Genomic DNA, 23,840 nt, shown 5'->3' with positions numbered 1-23,840 from the left:
GCTTCCCCAAGATGCCATCTTTTCAGTGAAATCTATATGACCATAATTAAACCACCCATAATGACCATCATTTTCTATTTTCTGGACTAATTTACTTATTCATTTCCATCTCACTGCCATCCACATTATCAGGGATCTATATTCAGCTAATTTCATCCTCTCCACCTCTGCAGCATATCATACTGTGTCAAAACCACTACCACTATTTTCACTTTGCATCTCCACCTTGAATGGGTATAACTCTTCTGCCTATCATCAATGGCATTCCTCTCCTTTTCTTCCCTATCTATCTTCATGAAAAGCATTGTATCCTTTTAATCTCTATTCAGCATATTATCCTCATCCAACTGATAAATTGCTGGCCTGGTTGGCCAAGTGGTTAGCGTATCCACTCTCCAGCCAAAAAGCTGTGGGTTCGAATCCCGCCGTGGGCATGGATGTTTGAAATTGTCTGGGGAAATGCTAGCGGTGGTGATGGGCAGTAGATGCCGTTGGTGGATGCAGAGAGTTGTAGAGTAGGTACCCTCCCTCGATGAGTCTTTGGACTCCCTGGAGGCATCACATAATAATAATAATAATAATGATAAAAAATTTCTGGGTGAATAAACTCAGTCAATGCAAAATTTCATTCCTCTTATTTCTTCTAGCATTTGTAAACAATCATAACAGTTAATTTCTTTACCTATAGCAAGCACCACTGAAGCTTCTTAAATATGACTCTTCCATACCTCTGACCATTCCTCTCTATCACCCATCACCCTCCCCCCCCCCCCATCCATCCCAGCTATCCCATTTCTTTCTTGTCTACTCACAGATTCACCTCTGCATTCAGGTTATTAAGAACTACTGTAACAAATATGATATATATTTATTACTTGTTAAAATAAAATTAAGTTCCTAAAAAGCAGTTATTGCAAAAACCAGTTTAATGTATGAAGAAATCAGATACAATAAGCTTCAGATAAAGATTCTATAACGGTTAGTCTAACCTTTGCACTAATATTTCCTCACTTCTGCCACAGCCCTGCAGAGTATGGTAGAAAGCATTATCATTCTGGAACTCCCATTTTCATAGAAATGTCAGAATTGTCCAGAATATCAATATCCTTTGGTGTTAATCTTTCCATATTATATTATTATTGTTATTACATGACACCTTGAGGAAGTCCAAAGACTCATCGAGGGAGGGCACCTGTTCTCCGTCTCTCTACCACTCAATCCACCAACTACAGCGAACCGCATCATCTACACCAATGCCATCTACTGCTCACCACAACCAACACTAGTATTTTCACAAACAATCACAAACATCCATATCCATGATGGGATTCGAACCCGCAGCCTTTTGGCTGGAGAGCAGATGCGCTAACCACTCGGCCCAACCAGGCCAGTTTCTAGGAACTAAAACAAGAGGTTCTAGTCCAAACAAAGAGAGGCATCCCTGAACCATAACATCACATTTAACATAAGGGATGATGAAGTCTTATTTAACGTTCTTCTGGCAGTTTCTATATCCAAATACATCTATCTGATCTGAAAAAGCATATATTGATTTTTTCATACTAAAAGTGGCGGTGAGCACGTGGCGGTGAATTTGAGCTGTGCAGAAGAAAGTGATTTTTAATCGGTGAATAGTCCGCTATTTTCCCCGTTTTTCTACGTTTTTGAGTGCTAAATTGTTTCTCTGAATACAAGTGTACTTCAGTGGTTGTTTTTTGGAAGTTAGTTGCTGTCGCAATATAATATATTTTGGTACCGTCGGAATCGAACGCATAACGGTGGAAGACAAAACGAAGCTAAGTTACTGTATTTAGTTATATTTCATTTTATTTAATTATATTTAGTACTTAAATGTTCTGATGCTTGTACTTTTTTTCCCTCTTATTTATTAATTGAATAATTATTAAAGATTACACTACTCGGCACTAAGGAATGATGGTGGATTCAGCAGCAGTTGCAAGTGGCATAACGGCAAGTCCTCTGCCATTTAAGAACTCAATTATTAGCAATATCATAAGGGACTTTGTGGCATGCAGTACTTGCGGCATGTATGCGTCTCGGGAATTACATATGTGGCTTGTTAAAGAGAGTGGAGAGCATATGTGCACAAAAGGCAGGCAGTTGGAGGAAATAAGTATATTAGATATATATCGATATCCGACTTTGTTGCTCCAGGAATGGGGAATGAATGTAGGAAGACAAGTAGTGTGATAGGAGAGAATGAGAAAATAATAGTTGATAGTGTGGAAGGTGTGAGTGACTGTGAAAGTTTAGGAGATGGTTTTGTTTGGGAGAGTGAATTTAGATTAAGAGTGACTGACCTGCAGAGGGAGATAGATGAGTTTAATAAATTTAGTTTAATCCTTTATCCAAGTGTGAGCAAACAAAGTTTGCGCCTGAAATTATCTTCAGGACTGGGGTAAGGTGGTACAACACCTTAAACTTTCAACAAAAAAACTTTCAACAAAGATAGATGAGTTGAAAGAGGAGGTAGAATGTCTTGTGAATGAGAGCAGAAGTATGAAAGATAAGATTAGGAGAATGAAAGAGATAAATGCAAGGCGAATCAGAGTAGGAGAGAGAGAGAATTTAGGGAGTATGAGTGAGAGGTATGGGGGTGCTAGAAGAGGAGAGAATGGAAACAGTAGAAGAGAGGGAATGAGAGAGAGGTATGGGAATGATAGCAGACGAGAGGATGGAAACAGTAGGAGAGATGGAATGAGAGAGAGATACGGAAGTGCTAGAAGAGGAGAGAATGGAAACGGTAGGAGAGATGGAATGAGAGAGAGGTATGGGAATGCTAGAAGATGAGAGGATGGAAACAGTAGTAGGAGAGACAGAATGAGAGAGGGATATGGAAGTGCTAGAAGTGGAGAAAATGGAAACAGTAAGAGAGAGGGAATGAGAGAGATGTATGGGAGTGCTAGAAGAGGAGAGAATGGAAACAGTAGAAGAGAGAGGTATGGGAATGAAAGAAGAGGAGAGAATGGAAATAATAGGAGCGAGGGAATGGTAAGAGGTATAATGTATGGTGACTCAATGATCCATGGTGTTCAAGATAGGATGCGTGAGGAGTGTTTGCCAGGAGGAACAATAGAAAGGGTGGCTATGGCAATTAAGAGAGGTGAAAGGGTGGATGAGATGATTGTGATGGTAGGAACGAATGACTTGAGTGGTAATGTAAGTCGGGCAGCAAGAGATGTGAGATTTTTGCTTGAGACTGTACGGAAGAAGACAGAGAGAGGAAAAATAGTGTGCGTGTTGCCTAGGTATGATAATGATGAGTTGAGCAGAAGGGCGGTGATATTGAATGGCATAATAGCGAGAATGTGTGACAAGAGAGGACTGGTATATGTGGATGCTTGGAGTGCATTTGAGGAAAGAGAGGAATTGTATGCGAGAGACCGTTTACATTTGAATGAGGAAGGACGTAGGCATCTGGAGAGATTGCTGTTCTGAACGAGTCAGTGTGTCCCAGGGAGGATGATAGCAGGGGTGGCCTCTTGTGGGAATGGATACTTGGGAGAAGGGAGACAATGTCAGGTAACACTGAGCCCAGTGGAGTCTAGAAGGGATAATGCTGGGTATAGAAACAATGGCATTTATATGCTTTATGCTAATGCCAGGAGTATCCAGAATAAGGGAGAGGAATTGGTGGCGCAGATAGCATCAGCCTGGCCAAAAATTATTGCGATCACTGAGACGTGGTTGACAGAAGGGGATATAACAACAGGAATAGAAGTCGCTAGGTATAGCATTTTTCGTCAGGATAGGAGGGGAAAGCGTGGTGGTGGGGTACTGCTTATGATAAGTGATGACCTATGTCCTCTAAGAGTTAGAATTTGGAAGGAAGTGAGACAAATGATTTTGAGAGCGTATGGTGTGAGGTAGAGGTAGGCAAGACAGGATATTTAGTGGGGTGTTGCTACAGACCCAGGAGCACAGAGGATGGGGACCAGGAGATGTTTAGACAGCTAAGTTTGGCAAGTGCAAGAAGAATGATTGTTATGGGAGATTTTAACTTCGGTAGTATAAATTGGAGACAGGAAGATGCATGTAGCAATAGGGGAATGGAATTTCTAGAATTCTTGAGGGAGAAATGTCTTAGGCAACATGTAACAGTGACTAGTGTGGTAAGGAAAGCGAAACTAGAATATGAGAAGAGATTGGCCCTAAGATCCAAAGAAAATCCTAGGGAATTTTTTAGCTATGTGGCCAGTAGGAGGAGAAATGACTGTGGAAGAATGATATTGTGGAATAAAAATGGGAATAGAGTGATTGATGCAGAGGACATAGTGGAATTGTTCAATGAACACTTTATTGGAGTATTTCATCCTAGAGGAGTCAGTTTTAATGCTAGAGGGATAGGACTGGTTCGAGGTCTGGAGGTACAGGAGGAGAGTGTGTTTCAGATACAGAGTACTCTGGATGTCAGTAAAGCTGTGAGACCGGATGGTATTTCACCACGAGTTTTGAGAGAATGTGCTAGGGAATTGACAGTGCCTTTAACATGGCTTTTCAATGAAAGGCTGGCTTTGGCATAGGTGCCCAGGGAATGGAAGGAAGGTAAAATAGTGCCATTGCACAAGGGTGGTAACAGACTGGAAGTGTCTAATTATAGGCCAGTCTGTGTGTCATCAGTAGTTGTTAAGATCTTGGAGAAAGTAGTGAGGGACCGTATACAGCATTGGGCAGATGAGGGTAATGTTATCTGTGAGTATCAACATGGATTTGTGAAAGGACGCTCTTGTTTTAGCAATATGCTAGCCTTTTATAATAAAGTTACAAGAACATTAGATGAGGGAAATGCATATACTGCAATTTTCTTAGACTTGGCGAAGGCATTTGACAGGATGCCACATGATAAGCTGATATTTAAGTTGCAGCACATGAGTCTGGATGTCAGATTGGTCAACTGGATTCAGGATTGGCTGTCTGATAGGTATCAGAGAGTTGTGTATGGTGGAGCAGTTTCCCGGAGGCAGAGGGTTACAAGTGGGGTCCCACAGGGCTCACTACTGGGACCTATATTGTTTAACCTTTATATCAATCACATAGCCAGTGGATTGCAGGGGGATATTCAGTTGTTTGCGGATGATGCGAAGCTGGGTAGGATTATTAGTAATAGTGCAGATGTGGTAGCCTGCAAGAGGATTTAAATAAGCTAGATAGATGGGCAAATGAATGGGGGGGGGTGTCAGTTTAATGCAGCAAAATGTAAGGTCTTGAGGTTTGGGACACATCGATGGGATGCTGCATACTCTGTGGGAGGAAGTATACCTGAGGAAGTAGGGGAGACAAGAGATCTGGGGTTGATGATTGATAGAAACCTGAAGTTTAGGGGACATATTGCAAAGGTGGTGAAGGTAACACAGAGGATTGCTGCTATTATGAGAAGGACACTGACCTGCAGAGATAAGAGGGTTATCATTCCGTTGTATAAGTCTCTGATCAGACCACACTTGGACTATTGTTCTCAGATTTGGTCCCCAGGATTTGAAGGGGATAAATTAACTGTGGGAAGGATACAAAGACGGATGACAAAGATGGTTTCAGGACTGTACAAGGATAGTTATGAGGATCGGCTGAGAGAATGTGGACTGCAGAGTTTGGTGGATAAAAGAAGGAGAGGTGATATGATTGAGACTTTTAAACTGTTGAGAGGTGGTTACAGGGTTGACACTGGGGAGTTCTTTCGCTTGGTTGAACAGCAGGAAGGAGTGATGACAAGAGGCCATCCCTGGAAGTTACGAAAGGAAACTGTGAGCAAGAGGGTAAGGAGTGGTTTCTTTGTGTGGAGGGTGGTTGAGCCGTGGAATGCATTGCCTGATGGAGTGGTGGGAGCGAGAACGATCAGTGAGTTTAAAGAGTGGTATGATAGACTTTGTGTTTCTCAGGGGGGGGGGGACCTCCCCTCGATGAGTCTTGACAGACTTTATCTCTTAGAAAGGACCTCCCGCGAAGAGTCTTTTGACTCCTTGGAGGCCTGAATAATAATAATAATAATAATAATAATAATAATATCATATTGCAAGTCAAACCCAAGAACTGTTTGGGATAATGTTGAACTTGTGTAGCAACTCTTTCACAGAAACTGAGGTAGCATTTGAATCTCTACAGTAATGGTACATTCCTGCATTATTGGTTAAGAGAATCCATTGATGCATAATGGGAAGAATACACCACTTTTTCAGCACTTTCCTCTCTCTCTCTCTCTCTTGGTTCATGCAGTCTGTTTGACTGTTTCCTGGGTTTTAATAAATTTACTTTAATCCTTTATCCAAGTGTGAGCAAACAAAGTTTGTACCTGAAAATATCTTCAGGACTGAGGAAAGGTAGTGCAACACCAGGCAACTCAGAGCAAAGATGGACCAAGCTATCATCACTCCTATCTCAATATCTCCCATAATGCAAAACACATCTCCTTGCGGATATGTATAATGTTATGCATTAAGGTAAGGGCCACTACCCAGACCAGCTTCGACCTCTATTGAGGTGTATTTAAGTAAAGACCTCTCTAAAAATTAGACGTTACCGAAAGATCGCCCAACTCAGCTTTGTTCCACTCAGTGACAGGCTCATCCCCCTTCACCAAGAAGAATTTCTCAGCGTTGATTCTACCCAGTGGCAGGCTCACCCCACCACCCGACAGAGCCATAATCTCAGCGGTGGCCCTACTCAGAGACAGGCAAAAACCTACCCCCCCAGCAGAGCCTCTCATATACCCCTTGTCAGTGGGAGGCAGACCCATCGACCTTTATTGAGGTCTCGTCAGTGTGAGCCAGGCCCAGAGGTAGAAGCAATGGAGAGGTCATCTTTACCTATAGGAGTTGCCAAAAGGTGTGCCACCTTATTATTAAATTACTCTGGATTTAGAGAAAGATACTGAAAGTTTATTTTGCACTTGGTTAGACTATAATAATATATTTAGTTTAATCCTTTATCCAAGTGTGAGCAAACAAAGTTTGCACCTGAAAATATCTTCAGGACTGAGGAAAGGTAGTGCAACACCAGGCAACTCGGAGCAAAGGTGGACCAAGCTATCTGTTTTGCATTATGGGAGATACTGAGATAGGAGTGATGATAGCTTGGTCCACCTTTGCTCCGAGTTGCCTGGTGTTGCACTACCTTTCCTCAGTCCTGAAGATATTTTCAGGCACAAACTTTGTTTGCTCACACTTGGATAAAGGATTAAACTAAATTTATTATAGTCTAACCAAGTACAAAATAAACTTTCAAGTTTCCTGGGTTTCTTTCCACCACATTTTCATTTTCTCTCTCTCTCTCTCTCTCTCTCTCTCTGTCACTCTCTTGGTTCATACAGGCTGTTTGATATTTCCCTGGGTTTCTTTCCATCACATTTTCATTTTTTTAATGATGTCAGCCATTGTTGTTCTCAGTTGCTTTTTGTGTTGTAGTAAAACGAGTTGATCACTGAATAATATGGAAGCTTATGATGGCACTCCATCAGAAGTTTGCCAACTCTAAACTATATTCCATTTCCAGCATTGTATGAAACTACTATCATTATCATACAATTCGTGACCTTTATGTTATTTGATTTTTCATTGGTATGCAAGCATTCAGAAAAATACTCTGGACCATATAATTTCTACAGAATGCATACATTGAGTGTATGCACATTTGTGTATGTGCATACACTGAATGCATGTATGTAAGGCCATAAAGTCAGTATCTCTTAACCTGCATGTGTCCTGTCTGTTTTTGTCAGGGGACCCCAAGTTTCTAAGAGGATAGATAGAAACTATGACACATCCATATGAGACCAACTAACACACTTTCAGTTTTAAAAGCTCTTATAAATGTTCTAGATGAGATAATAACAGTCTTTCTAACCAAGGCACATAGTCACTGTCATCTGGATTATGAGGCAGCACACAATATTTTTCTAATGAATGCAATTTAAATGTTTTTAATTCCTTAATCCTAAATAGCATAGTTTTTATTTTGTCTTTCAATATTTTAATTTAGTTCAGTAACTGATTACCCAGTGTAACTTCTTAGCATTTAACTCGGACGCTAGAAAATTACAGCTTGTGACAATTAAAAGGTGTCTATTTATGGGTAGTACACTTTGAGCTATTTAGTGAAAATCAAATGGAAATACTGAATTTTATTCAATGATGACTCGTATTTCAGTTTTGTTAAGCATTACTTTAGTTACCTTTGAACCTGGTGAACCAGGAAATCCTGGTGGTCCTGGCCTTCCAATTGGACCCTAAAAGCAAAGTACAAATAATATTAAAATATATGAATAATTTGCATGTAAAATATGTTTACATTTAATAAGTGTTAAAAAACATTTTTCACTTGCACTATATTTTTCAGAAATATAGGACAGTACAAAGATGTTACCATTAAACATTAATAGCTAGTCTCAGTAATTATATAATGTGTTTTATCCTTAATATAGGTAATATAGGTCTCTCAACAATAATATAGTATCTCTCCCAGTAATATAGGTCTCTCAGCTTTGTCATCAGAAGGATAAAGTGCTCTCTGGAAATGCGGCAGCTCCAGCTTTGACTGTCATTCATGTAGCAAATGTTTTTTAAACAAAAAAAAATCACTTGGTAATAAGTTATTATACATTATAAATCAGATCTTTAAATTGTTAATTTATAACATCCAAATTGTTGACCCTCTTCAGAACTTATTTATATAGCCATATCTCCTTAGAGAAGGGGAAGGGAAGAACTGCCATATTGTGATAAGAAATATCTGGATTTTACTGAACCGGTCCACTGTTTAAGAATATAACTGCAAATAAGATATTATGACACTAGAATTAAAAAATTACATGCATAATGAAAATACTTCATTTTGCAAAGTCAAAGGTTAGAAGACAAAGATGGAATATTGCATATTCAACTGACAGGGATGTAACGAAGGAGAGAAAGAAGAGGAACCTGGAAGTGATATATGGAATTTGAAATTTAAAGGCCACATTGCTAGAACTGTGAGAACAACACAATGGATTATGGAAATGAGGAGGAGGACATTATTATCCTCCTGCACCAGGGACGGTTTTATCATTAGGCAAACCTAGGCAATCGCCTAGGGGCGCTAAGACTTCGGGGCGCCAGATTTTGCTACATAATTCGGGGAAAAATTACAACCTTTGAAAAATAAGTAGTAAAACTTTGATTAATAATAAAAAACTGAAATAAGTCAAGCTGTCCTGATGCTCGTTGATGATCCTACATTATTTTCGCCTTTCTCTATTTCTTCCGCTCCCCTGCTCTTTGTATACTCAACCTCAAGTGCAGAGATTTTTCCTCCTTCTGGCATCTGTCCCAAGATGAGCAGGAAAGTTTCAGGGTATCCCTCAAACTAACGATCAGTGGTCGAGACTAATCGACTGTTCTCACTTCTTATCTTCATTCCCTATAGATTTAATTCTGTTGATTTTTAAATTAAGCCTGTTTTTGCAAGCTCTCTGAAATCTGAGAAGTTGGGGATTAAGTCATTCGTTTTCTCACAGAATCGTCTTGTTAATTCAGTTCAATTTATTCTAAATCAGTATAAGAATGCCATGGGAATTTTCATAGAATTGCAGTGGCAGGGATTCTGATTGGTAGTATTTGTAAAATAAGACCTCTGATTGGTCTTTCTCTTCACTTCCTTTACTTGTCATCATCCCCACTCCAGCATTCTTCTACTGATTTCAGATTAGTTCGGTCAAACTTTTTCGTAGGTGACAGTTGAATCCGATGACTAATAGTTTTGGTACTTGTGTATCTAACATTCTTACAGCAGCTGAAGAACGTTTGTGGCCAAAATAGCCAGTGTTCTCCATAGAACTAAAATCAGTAAAATTTCCGAGATTAAAGCTCAATGAAGACGATATTTACAAGAGCGGTATACAGTGCGCTCGCCTCTGGTGGTAATTTTGAATGATTTTCAAGCATTTTTTCAATAATAAAATGAGGAACGATGAAATGAATGAATGCGTGAAAATATTAATGACGAAATATGAAAAAGATACTGATATTAAATGTTTTAAAGATGAAGTTCTTCATTTCATAAAATATGCTCGAGAAGAAAAAATCTCTAGTCCAAAATCTCTAATGTACAAGTTGTTAATTGATGGACTGCAATCTACATTTCCTAGTGTAGAAACCATTTAAAAATCTTCTTGACACTGCCTGTTTGTAATGCTAGCGGGGAAAGCTCATTTTCTGTACTTAAACGCGTTAAAAATATTTACACAATTCATTAAGTCAGATGATGCATTTGAGCAATTTGTCAATTATGTTCATAGAAAACAATATTGTTGAATTATTAGATTATGAATGTATGATAGATAAGTTACATAGTTATAAGTTATAAGATAGATATAATTGATAAACACTTCATTAAGTAAATGTATAAAAATTTATTTGTGAATTACTAAATAGTTTAAAGTCCATATTTTTTATAATTAAGTTTATTTTTATTTATAAATATTTCAGTTACTGGATCTTGAAAATGGATAAAAAGAAATTGGGTTTTCAATATCGCAAACGTAAAGCGGAAAAGGAAGAAGATTGAAAAAACAAGAAGGTGTATTTTTAAAATATCTTTGCCGAGAAGATCGTAATCGCATACAAGAAGAAAAATCTTCAAGATTATTTGTTGGATAATTCGTCCATAGTTTCAATTAATGAATTGGAGGAGAATTCTACAGATACCAAAAACTGGATTAAAACATCGAAGGAGAAATCTACATATGAGTATTGTTGATTCTGAAGCTGGTTGTTCTACAGATACAATCACAAAAGGATTTGATTTTACAAATTTAAATTATAATGATCCAGCAACTTGGTGTCCTGTAAAATTTTCCAATATTCAATCAATTATGTCAACTATTAGTTGAACATGGACCTGAACAGATTCATAATTTTGATTTTCTGAAAGATAACAATAATAGAATATTTTCAATGACTCATTATACTCAAAGACTATTCTGGATTGAGGGACTGGAAAAATGCTTCTTCTATTTTAGCTGCGCATGAAAAAAGTCAATGACAGAAATTCGTCTAATTTATTAAATTAGAAATTCGAATAAAAGAAAAGAAAACCATTGATGGAGAGAACTTGCTAGTTATAAGAAAAGAAGAGAAACATTGGATGCAAGTATCAGAACGACTCTTTGCTTTAGTTCAGACGTTAGCTATTCAAAATTTATCATTTCAAGGAACAAATGAGACATTGTTTTCGCATAAAAACAGAAATTTTTTGAAATTTGTCGAATTTGTAGCCAAGTTTGATATAATAATGAATGAACATCTTCGGAGAATAAAAGATAAACATATGTGCATTATCTTGGAAAAGATATTCAAAATGAAATAATAAACATCTTCGTCAATGCAATAAAAAAGAAAATTTTAGAATCTGTTGTTGCCATAAAATATTTTTCCATAATTATTGACTGTATGTCCGACATTGGGCACATGGAACAAATGAGCATAGTACTTTGTTTCATAGACACTAGTAATAGCACGGCTTCTATAAAAAACACTTTCTGGGATTTATAGAAATAAAAAATACCACTGGAGAATTTTTATTAAATGAAATACTAAGAACTCTAGACAAATTTTCATTACAAATACAAGATTTGCGAGGTTAAGGATACGATAATGCCAGTAACATGAAAGGTGATGTAAAAGGTGTGCAGCGATGAATTTCAAATATTAACCTGAGAGTTAATATTTGAAAGTAATGTATACCCTGTAGTTCACATTCATTAAATTTAGTAGTTAATTGCACTGCTAATACTTTAGATGCCACAGCATTTTTTGACATGGTACATCGTCTATATGTATTTTTTTCCAGTTCAACTCGTTGATGGGAATACCTCAAAAGACACATAAGTAATTTTACACTCAAACCAGTCTGTGATACATGATGGGAGAGTCGAATTGATTCATTAAAGCTCCTAACATATAATTTGTATAATTTAATATAAATTTAAATAGGTTATAGTTCTACATAATGGATTTTAGATCCATCATGTGTACAGATTGTACAGTGGTTTTGTCCTAGTTTTTGAAGGAATTAAGATTTTTGAAATGGATACTGAGAAGAGTAACAAAAGTGGTGTTGGGTGTATGGAATATTGCATGTGAGGACAGATTGAGGGATCTTGCAGAGCCTGTGAATAGGAGGAAGATGGAAGGATATGACTTACACATATATGCTGGTGAAGGATTATCCCAGATTAATATGGAAGAGAAAGAGAATTTTTACAGTGTAGAGAGAGGAGCAAAATGAGATTATCTCTGGGAAGTTGTATGAGGAAAATATAAGCAGAGAATTGAGGAGCAAGGGTTCTGCATCGATAATGAATGACAAGTAGAATGCATTGCCTGAGAGCATGATGAATGCAGAAGTGAATAGGTTTAAGGCATAGTTTGAAAAGCATGGTATATAACTGTGAGTATCCCCCACAAATCTTGGAACAGAGGTTGATTCAATTAACAAAAATAATATAATATAACAGTATATCAGTTGTATTTATTTATGTGTGATTAAAAAATAAATAAATAAACTGAAGCACATGTGTACATGTAACAAAAATGTTATAATTAAACAGTACAGTTCTTAATAATAATTTTCCAGGTTTTGGGCATGGAGAGTCCATCATTAAAGTTAAGATTTGGGCAATGCAGAAGTACTTCAGAACTTTGTTTAACGAGATCCTCGTATTTATGGGAACATCTATGTAATAATTTGCCATTATTCCAAAGGCTAGTATTAGTAATCCCATGTTCTGCAAGACCCAATTTTTTCTTGGAAGAAATGTAGAAGAAATGGGATGGCAATTCTGTGTGAGTCGTCTCTTCTTATAGAGGATGGAGAAAAATGTTTTTTTTTAAATAGATCACACACACAAATACATATCTATTCTTCAATATCATATCATTTATCATTTATAATCATTTATCATTTCATTTATTACCATTTATTATCATTTCACACAATATCATTTATCATATATAATATGATAAAATTCCTTAAAACTGATGTTAAAATTCCTTTATGTGGAGAATTTACTACTGCATGGACTACATAAGTGCTCTGAGATGCTTTAACAATAAGTTCCACCATCAGATATGAGCCTGTCCAGTCTACTCTAAGAAACATAAGCTTAGTAAGCACCCACAAAATGAGTCTGAGATGGTCAGTGTAAACTGCCACAATCAAAATAAGCATGCCTGCCTGGCTGGCCGAGTGGTTAGCATATCCGCTCTCCAGCCAAAAGACTGCGGGTTCGAATCCTGCCGTGGGCATGGATGCTTGTATCTGTGGAAATACTAGTGGTGGCGGTGGTTGGCAGTAGATGGCATTGGTGTATTTGCAGTCAGTTGGTGGATTGAGCAGTGGAGACATTTGTAGAGCAGGTGTCTTCCCTCGATGAGTCCTTGGACTCCCTGGAGGTGTCAAATAATAATAAAACCAAAAACGACTCCAAACATACCACAATAAGCAAAGCCTACCCACATTCAACTACTCCAGATAGCTCAAAATTAACAATATCAACTATGGAAAACAATAAGAAAGTTAACAGAAATAGAATGACTTCCCATGCCTGCTCTCAAAGAAATCTTCAGTGCTCTATTAATTCTGTAAATAACTTAACAGAATTTATAAAGAAGAGAAATAATTAGATTAGTATTAATTTAAGAACCTTACAATATCAATAACAATATATGTAGCTTTCTGACTAATTACAAAATATTTTCTGAATAGAAGATCAGAAAGAAATAATGAAATCTGCAATACTCATGATCAACCCTGAAGTTGACACAATTTTAATTTCTCAGTAGAGTAACGAAGACTGAGTACTTATTGAAATTATGTACTGCATAATCAAAACTTCTGCTGTGAGCATACCTTGAATATCATGATGACATAAAATATGACTTTGAAAATTGGGTAGCATCATGAATTTATTATTACTGTTATTATGTGACACCTCCAAGGAGTCCAAAGACTCATTATGGGAGAACACCAACTCTACAGCTCTCCATTTGCATCACTTAATCCACCAACTACAGTGAACTGCAACTATGATCATCATCTACACCAATGCCATCTACTGCCCACCACCATCACAAGTATTTTTTGTTTCTAAATTGTATGTTTTCTCACGGCCGATTTGTCTGTATGCAGAATGAAAAACCCAAGTTTGAAGTCCTGCAACCACCGTATCAGATCAGCTAACTCACCTTCAATATTCTTCTTGTAACAACAAGAATCGAACTTAGGCCTTTTGTAATAGAAGGGCACAACGTACCATCACTCTTCCAATTGTGCTATGGAGGCACTTAAAAAAGTCAATAGCTATCTGCACCAGGGCACAAACCTGAGATTTCAAGTTTAGAGAACCACGCGTTTACTATCTATGCCACTAAGAACTAAGAATTTTACTAGAAATCAAGGCTTAATCCATTCAGTGGACAACAATGCCCATTCTGTCTTATAGTTCAATAAGAGCACAGTGGAAAAAATCTAGTTCAATGATATCATAGTGCTAAAACTTTGAAAGAATTTTTAGCATCCAAGTCATGACATATATTAAATGATTCCACTAATATCTTATACTGCAAAAACATCAGGAGAAGGCAGTTTCATTGATTTAACGATAGCAAATGATGCCATTTTATCTTAGATTTCTAAATGGAGATGCAAGGAAGAAAGTTGTTCTGATCATCATATACTAAGTTTCATCATCAGTGAGAAAAATTTAAACAGAATTCAGAATTCAAACTACTGATAACTTTGAGTACATCAATAAGAAAACCAACTTAGATGCATTTTAGAAGCATTGAAAGTAGAATTTGCAAGCCTAATGAGATGATTTTGTGATGGTGGACATGAATGACTTGAGAGGCAGTGTGAATCGGATGGCAAGAGATCTGAGGTTCATGCTTGAGGTTGTATGGAAGAAGACTGAGAGAGGGAAGATAGTGAGTTTATTGCCCAGGTATGATAATACAGAGCTACAGAGAAGAGCATCAATAATGAATAGTATAATAGCCAAAATGTGTCAAAAGAAAGACTTGGAATATGTGGATGTTTGGAGGGCATTTAACAACATAAAGGAACTCTATGCAAGAGACAGCTTGCATTTGAATGAGGAAGGATGTAAGCATATGGAGAGAATGCTGTTCTCTGAAAAAGTCAGCATGTCAATGCAAGAAAACTAGAATTATCAGGGATCAGGGCAGATGCTAGCAGGAGTGGCCTCTTGTGAGAATAAGTACTTGGGAGAAGGGAGAATACATCACATAATGCTGAATCCAGCAGAGTCTGAAGTGGATAACAATAGGTATAGAAACAGTGACAATGCCTTGATTCTTTACTAATGCGAGGAGTATTCAGATGAATTGGTGGTGCTAATAGCAACAGCCCGTCCAAAAAAATTGGATCTCTGAGACATGGGTGATGGAAGATGATATAATAACAGGAATAGAAGTAGCAAGGTACAGCATTTTTCAACAAGATAGAAAAGGGAAAACACAGTGCTGGAGTGCCGCTTATGATAAGTGATGACTTATGTCCTCTCAGAGTGGAGGATTTAGAGGCCAATGGCACTAATGGGTTTGAAAGAATATGGTGTGAGGTAATCATGAGCAGGACAGGATATTTAGTGGCATGCTGCTACAAGCCAGGAGCACAGAGAGTGAGGAGCAGGAGACATTCAGGCATTTGAGCTTGGTGAGGGCATAAAGAATGATTGTTTTGGAGATTTTAACTATAGCAGTATAAATTGAGAAGAGGAAACTGCATGTAGTAGTAGTAAACGAATGGAATTTCTGGAATTCTTGATGAAAAATGTCTTGGACAGGACATGTAGTAGAAAGAACACGAGGTTCAAGGGTTTATAGATTGGATCACAGCATCAGAAGATCTAATTATAACTGAGATACATCTCTTTCCCCAATTGGAGAGAGTGACCATGTGGTTTTGACTTGGAAGATGAATAGACATGCAGGAATATCAAAGAGAAATGAATGTATATGGAATTATAAGGCAGGTGATTATAATAGTCTTAGATATCAACTTGGGACAGTTCTGTGGAGGGAGGAATTGGAAAGGTAAGATATTATTGGTGCTTGGGAACTTGTGAAGGAATATTTATGAGCAGCAATAGCAAGTTGTATACTATGAGTGAAGAAGAGAATACAATTTGGTGTAAAGTGGATGACAAACAATATCAAATGGAAACTGCAAATAAAAAAGAGGTTATGGAAGAGATATAAGCAAAGGGGTGGAGAGAAGATGAATGAAGAATATAAGACTCAGGCCAAGAGAGTGACTTGTATGGTAAGGAAGCCAAAATTAGAATATGAGAAGAGATTAGATCTGAGATACAAAGAAAATCCTAAGGAATTTTTCACTATGTGGCCAACAGGAAGAGAAGTGATTGTGGAAGAATGACATTGTTGCATAAAAATGGGAACAGAATGAATGCAAAGGACATAGTGGAGTTGTTCAATGAACACTTTATCAGGGTATTTCATCCTGCAGAAATAGATTTTAATACTAGAGGGATAGGGCAGGTTCAAGGTTTAGAAGTGCAAGAAGAGAGGGGTTTCAAATACTATGCACTCTGGATGTCAATAAAGCAATGGGACTGGATGGGATTTCACCATGGGTTTTGAGAAAATGTGTTAAAAAACAAACAGCTCCATTGACCACACATTTCAATGAAAGTCTGGCTATGGGAAAGGTACCCAAGGAGTGCAAGGAGAATAAGATAGTGCCATTGCATAAAGAAGCTAGCAGAATGGAAGTGTCAAACTATAGACCAGTTTGTATTTCATCAGTAGTTGTTCAAATATTGAAGAAATTAGTGAAGGATCATATATAGCATTGGGCAGATGATGGTAATGTTATGTGGGAGAGTAAGCATGGATTTGTTAAGGGGGCACTCTTGCTTTAGTAATATGATTGCCTTTTATAATAAAGTGACAAGAGCAGTTGATGACGAAAAGGAATATTCTGCCTGTTTTTTTTTTTTTTGGAGGCATTTGACAGGATGCCACATGATAAGATGATATTTAAGTTACAGCACATGGGTTTATTGTCCATTTCATGAAATGGATTCCGGACTGGCTATCTGGTGGGTATCAGACTGTTGCGTATGAGGGATAGGTATCAAGTGGGGTGGGGGGTCCCACAGGGCTCAGTACTGTGACCTATATTGTTTAACATTTACATCAATGACATTCAGTGGATTGCAGGAGGATATTCAGTTGTCTGCAGATGATGTGAAGCTGGGAAGGGTTATTAATAATAGTGCAGATGTGGTAGTCCTGCAAGAGGATTTGAATAAACTGGACAGATGAGCAAATAAATGAGGGGGGGGTATCAGTTTAATTCAACTATATGTAAAGTCTTGAGGAAGCTGCATACTCTGTTGGAGGAACTGTACTGGAGACAAGAGATCTGAGGGGGGTGATGATTGATAGAAACCTGAAATTCAGGGAAAATACTGCAAAGGTGCTGAAGGTAATCCAGAGGATTGCTGCAATGCTGAGAAGGATGACAATGTGCAGAAATAAAAGAGTTGTCACTCCATTGGATAAAGCCCTGATCAGACTACACCACACTTGGACTATTGTTCTCAAATTTGGTCCCCAGGATTTGAAGGGAATAAATTAACTGTGGAAATGGTGCAGAGGCAGATAGCAAAGATGGTATCAAGACTGTAAAATGTTATTTATGAAGACAGGCTGTAAGGGAATGTGGACTGCAGAGTTTGGTAGATAGAAGAAGGAGAGGTGATATGATTGAGACTTTTAAACTGTTGAGAAGTAGTTACAGGTTTAACACTGGGGAGTTCTTCTTGTTTTCTGGAAGAAGTGAGGACAAGTGGCTATCCCTGGAAGTTATGAAAGGAAGTTGTGAGCAAGAGGAGGAGTGGTTTCTTTGCATGGAGGATGATTGAACCATGGAATGCATTGCCTGATAGGGTGGTGAGAGCACGAATGGTCAATGAGTTCAAGGAGTGGTTTTGATAGACTTTGTGTTTTCTAGGGTGTGCTTTGCACAATGAGTCTTGTGAATCCATGGGGCCTGAATAATAATAATAATAATCTCAATGCATCACTTCGCTGTCACCAGTAAATAACATCTTAACCCAGACAATCACACATGGACATAGGGGCATCAGCATAACATGATACAGACTTTCTTTTTTCTGAGCTTTCATCATGTTTGAAAAATTCCTGTGACTAGACACTCTCAAAATAACAGTCTTCCTAAGAAGCTAAAGATCAATGGCAGAAAATCAGCACCTTAGTGGAATGATAAACTCAGTAAACAGCATTAAGAAAATGCATTAATGCTCTTAGATAACTCTATAATGCTCTTAGATAACCTACAACAATCAAAATTTAAGGCAAACTAGATGACAGAATTATTATAACACCAAATATAGTTATCAAACCAAAATTATAAATGTAAAATTCAAATCACAGAAAAAACTCTGTAATGTTTCAACTACGTTGAATCCTTGGAACTGCACATATATATATATATAAGCAGGAAGCAAGAATAAAACAGTACCCATATTACCAACTATTAAAAAAAAATACATGGCATTTATAATGAAAACTTAGCAGAAACTGCTATTATGATAAACAAGTTTATTCAGAGAAACAAGTCAGGTGTTGTGGTTAAGTTGTTGGAGAAGCTAGTGAGAACTAGGATCCAGAGTTGGGTTGACAACAATGGTATAATCTTTGATGGACAGCATGGATTTGATAAAGGGAGGTCATGTTTTAGTAATCTACTTACTTATTACAATAATGTGACTGCTTCCTTGGACAGAGGAGAAGGATACACAGTAATATACTTGGATTTCGCAAAGGCTTTTGATAGAGTACCTCATGATAAGTTGACAGTCAAACTAGAGCAGATGGGGTTGGATAATAGATTAGTGCATTGGATTGGAGAATGGCTACCTGATAGGTATCAACAAGTTGTGTATGGGGGTGTGATATCCAGGAAAAGGAAAGTCACTAGTGGAGTGCATCAGAGGTCTGTTTTAGGGCCATTACTATTTAACTTGTATATTAATGATATTGATGAAGATTTGGATGGAGATATTCAGTTGTTTGCAGATGATGCAAAGTTGGGATGAACCATGAAGAGTAGTGAAGATGTTGTGGCCTTGCAAGAAGACTTGAATAAATTGAGTGATCGGGCAAGCAAATGGGGATGTGAGTTCAATGTTGCAAAATGTAAGGTTTTAAAATTTGGAAAACAAAGATGGGATGCAGAATTTATGCTTGGTGAGAATATATTGTTGGAGGTAGAGGAAATAAGAGATATGGGGGTGATAGTGGATAAGGATCTAAAATTTAGGGAACACATAGCCAAAATTGTGAAGACAACACAAAGACTTCTGGGAATGATGTGGAGGGCACTGACGTGTAGAAGTAGGGAGATTCTTGTTCCATTGTATAAGGCTTTGATTAGGCCACACGTGGACTATTGTGCCCAGATTCGGTCACTGGGTTTTCAGAAGGAAGAAGAGATGTTGGAAAGGGTCCAAAGGCGACTGACTAAGGTGGTTTCTGACCTCTGGAATGTTGAGTATGAGGAAAGATTGAGAAGATGTAATTTGCAGAGTCTGGGTGAGAGAAGGAAGGGGGGAGACATGATAGAGACCTACAAGTTGGTAAGGGGTTGTTATAAGATCAATGGTGGAGAAGTTCTACAGAGAATAGTGGGAGATCAGGGGAGAACCAGAGGTCATCCCTGGAAACTGTATAAAGAGGGTGTGAGTAGGGGAGTGAGAGGCAGGTTTTTTTCGTGCAGAGTTGTGAATGATTGGAATGCCTTGCCTGAGAGTATGGTGTCTGCAAAGAGTTTGAGTGTGTTTAAGACATAGTATGATGAGATGTGTGTGTGTGTGATAAAAGGACCTCCCAGATGAGTCTTTGACTCCATGAGGTCTTGGGAAATAATAATAATAATAATTCCTGATGTCATCTAATCAACGGATGAAGAAATTCGCAAAACAAATAGGCAAAGAATAGCAACAGATTTAGACACTTTCATTAGACATAAAATTATGTCTAATGAAATCGAATCAATATTAAAATTAATAGATCAAAGAAAAATCTCTGGTGAGGATTGGATAACTAATGATATAATCTTAAGAATTCCTTGCATTTATAACAATCGTTTTCAATGAGTGCCTCAAGAAAAGGTGATTTCCTTTAATATGAAAATGCTGAAATATTATAATGATAATCAAATCTGGAAAAGATTTGATTCACTGGATTCCATACTGAAAAAAGTTATGCTGTACAATGTTCACACAGTTTGTTGTCATGTCAGGTGTCGTCTTCTTCCAGGAGGTTGACTATCATGAGCTTCCACCATGTATGATTCTGTGCTTCTCTCTCTCTCCCTCTCTCTTACATTCTTCATAAGACAAAAAAGGTGCAGTCCTTAATATTTCCCATCCAATCTGTTCTTTGTCTTCCTCTTCTTCATTTTCCTTGTATTATTCCTTCTAAAAGTGTTTTTTGTAGGGATTCATGCCTTAGTATGTGACCAAGGTAAATGGTTTTCCTTTTCTTAATGGTTTTCAACAGAGTTCTATCCTCTCCAATCTTCTCTTATAGCTCTAAAATAGTTTTTTTTGCCAGTCCATGGGACTCTAAGGATTCTTCTGAGGATCCACATTTCAGACGCGCTTAGTTTATTTTCACAATATTTTGATATTGTTCAGGTTTCTGCTCCATATAGCAGTGTTGATCAATATGTAGTGTTTGGACAGCCTAATTCTTGTTGTTGTGTGAATTTCCCTTGAGGTCAGAATGTTTTTCATGGTAATGAAGGTTGATCTAGCAATTTCTATCCTTCTTAATATTTCCTTATCACACTTTCCATTCTCTGTAATTAGTTGACCCAAATATATATATAACTCTACTTGATCTAAGGTATTTCCTCTGATCTTAATAATTATATCGGATATTTTCCCTTTTTCTCTTGTTACCAGCATGGCTTTTTTGAAGTTGAAATTAAGTCCATATTTTTCACTTAGTTTCGGCATCTCTTCTAGTAGGTTTTGAAGATCTTTTTTATTTTTGGCCAGCAGTACCATATCATCTGCCTATCTTACGTTGTTTATATTTCTGCCTCCTATGTTAATTCCTTTAAATTCTGCTATTTCAGCATAGAGGTTAAACAGTATAGGAGAAAAAACACAGCCTTGTCTGACACCCTTCTTTACTAGGAATTCCTCCGAGGTTTCTCCTGATATTTTTATTCAGGCAGTTTAGTTTTTACACAGTTTAGTTTTCATTATACTTTACTACAAAAACATTGAAGTGTAATAAAGAAATTTCCAAATCCTTTGAATGTGAACTTTGTTCAAATAAAAGAATATATTATTTCAGCATAGGAGTGTAAATAATATGAATTATAGATATACATATCTTGTTCCCTCTTATAAGATTAAGGTTAGGGGATTCCCCCCCCCCTCTAATCTGGCATACTCTGGATTTTTCTAGCTAACAGAGAGAGAAGAGAAGTACAGTTAATTGCACAAAAAAGAAGGGGGGGGGAGAAGAAAATTATAATCTGAACTTTATATTTTACTGTGTTTTACAAATGTAAAAACTTATTATAACTATGGTGAAACTTCATCAGAAAATTTGCAATTTTTGCTTGTCATTGAGAATTTTCTGAAATGTACATTCTGAAAATATTTGTAATACAAGAAATTCTACTGCTAATTTACCACACTAAGAAATACACAATTGCTTCTTTAGCTAGATACAACTTGAGAAACTTGCAAGGAGATGAATCAAACAATGTGTGATTCATCTCCTTGCAAACATATGTGTCTATTAATTAAATATTTTGTATATATATTTATAGTGCATAATTTTATGAACAAATATTTGACAAAGAACGACATGCATGAATATCTGCCAACAGAATAATTGAGAAGACACTTGTGTTGTTTTCATTTTCAAAGAAAAAAGCAAACCATAATGATGATAAATCACATTAATTCAAAGTAAACTGAAAATAAACTCACTGGCGGTCCTGGTGGTCCAGGAAGTCCATCAATTCCTCTTAAACCCTAAAAAATATATTTCAGATTTAAAAATTAAAGAAGAGACTTTCTATTATGGTATTTTTTTTTTAATCAAGAAAATAGGATATTAAATTTATAAAATTAATATTCTATTACTGATATATTATTCTTACAATAACATAATACCTCTATTGATTGAGTACAATGGCTGCCAACTGAGAAAGGATTTCAGTCATGCTGATCACTGGATAAATAAGTTTTATATATTTCATATAAGATTAAGTTTATCTGGATAAAACACAGTTAATAAAATTGGTGAAGCAGACAAGTACAGTTTTACATCCAATAAAATAGCTAAACAAACCTTTATACAGTAAAAAAACAATTATCCATGGGGTCGAATTAACTGTGGTCCTTTGTAGTACATACAGATTTTTGCAGAAAACAGTAATATTGTCAGCAGTTATCTTCCGCCTAGTGTTGATACATTTGGCAGAAGATAAATGGTGGAAGATTATTGTCACCATTTATCTCTGCCAAATGTAACATCATTAGTTCAACCTAATGTTCAATCCTTTTTCAGTTGGACCAAGGTATGATTGAGACCTTGGTCCATAGGTTGAATGAAACAATTGTATAGAAAAACTCTGATGTTGAACCTTATTACAGAAGAGAAAAATCCTCTTTTATTTTGGAACTCCCCAAAAATTAAAGTTGCTATCAATAACATTTCTACAGCATGGACAGAAGTTAAAAGTGAAACAACTGAAAAATCATTCAAAAAATATTACTTGATAACTTTGTGATCACTGAAAATAATTTGAAAGTGGAAGACTCGAATAACGGTGTAAAAATCATGTGGACAGCAGGATCAAGTGTTTCTTTCGACAAGGATGATGATGAGGAACTACAACCAGCTCACAAAGTAAGTTATAACGAACCCTAACAGCTGCAGAAACATTACTTAAATTCATGGAAAGTCAAGATGATGTTGATTATATTGAAGTTTTACAAATTCGTGGACATATGTCCAAGAAAAAACAATAATGCTACAAAGAGAACAAACAAAAAGAATGCTACAGAAAAATTAACAAATATCACAGACTTTCTATTTAAATAAGTTTAAAAATGTTGTTTTAAGGATACTTGCGACATAAGACTGAATGATATAATCACGTAATCACAAGAAAGATATTTATTTAACCAAATATTTCGGTCTGGAAATAGCAGACCATATTGTTTACTGTCTCTATGCAATTACAATTTAGATTACTTTTACAATTTCAGTTATGTAGGAATATATGGATGAAAAAATTTGTTTTTACTGATAGGTGTATTTCCGAGCATAAAACTAGCTTGTATATTTTTTTTTTTTTTTTAAACTGTTCTTGTAATACCACCGACGATGGTCTGCTATTTCCAGACCGAAATATTTGGTTAAATAAATATCTTTCTTGTGATTACGTGATTATATCATTAAGTTTAAAAATGTTTTGTATTTACATACCACAAGAACGTTTATCTTATGTTTTTATAGGTTTTTTTTAATGTATTTAACAAAATAAAATGCAATTTAAATTAACTGTGTTTTTCAATTATCTGGGCTCTAGCATCTCCCAATTACCATGGATAATTGGCAGTTTACTGTATTTCTAAAGGGCTACAACAGTCTCCTAAACTACAAACCTCAAATCTTCTATAGTAATAGAAGATTTTCCACACCAAAGAAAGAGATTTACTAGTCACAATAATAAAATATAAC

At 36.7% G+C, this 23,840-nt stretch overlaps 1 protein-coding gene across 1 annotated transcript in view; it reads right to left on the bottom strand.

Moving 5' to 3' along the window:
• LOC150100214 (uncharacterized) overlaps positions 1-23,840 on the bottom strand; it is an 850,396-nt gene that overhangs the window by 514,863 nt on the left and 311,693 nt on the right. The window contains exons 16-17 of the mRNA XM_090402345.1: positions 22,079-22,123; positions 8,186-8,239 (exon numbers count right to left, since the gene is read on the bottom strand). Of these exons, the coding sequence (XP_090258471.1) occupies positions 8,186-8,239; positions 22,079-22,123 (99 nt within the window). The remainder of the gene's footprint in view (positions 1-8,185; positions 8,240-22,078; positions 22,124-23,840) is intronic.

This window comes from Typopeltis vanoorti, chromosome 13 (genome assembly GCF_054136105.1).
Source record: "Typopeltis vanoorti isolate ZY-2024b chromosome 13, IOZ_Tvanoo_1.0, whole genome shotgun sequence".
Taxonomy (NCBI): domain Eukaryota; kingdom Metazoa; phylum Arthropoda; class Arachnida; order Uropygi; family Thelyphonidae; genus Typopeltis; species Typopeltis vanoorti.
Note: the sequence above shows the minus strand (reverse complement) of the source record. Positions and strands in the feature narration are given on the sequence as shown.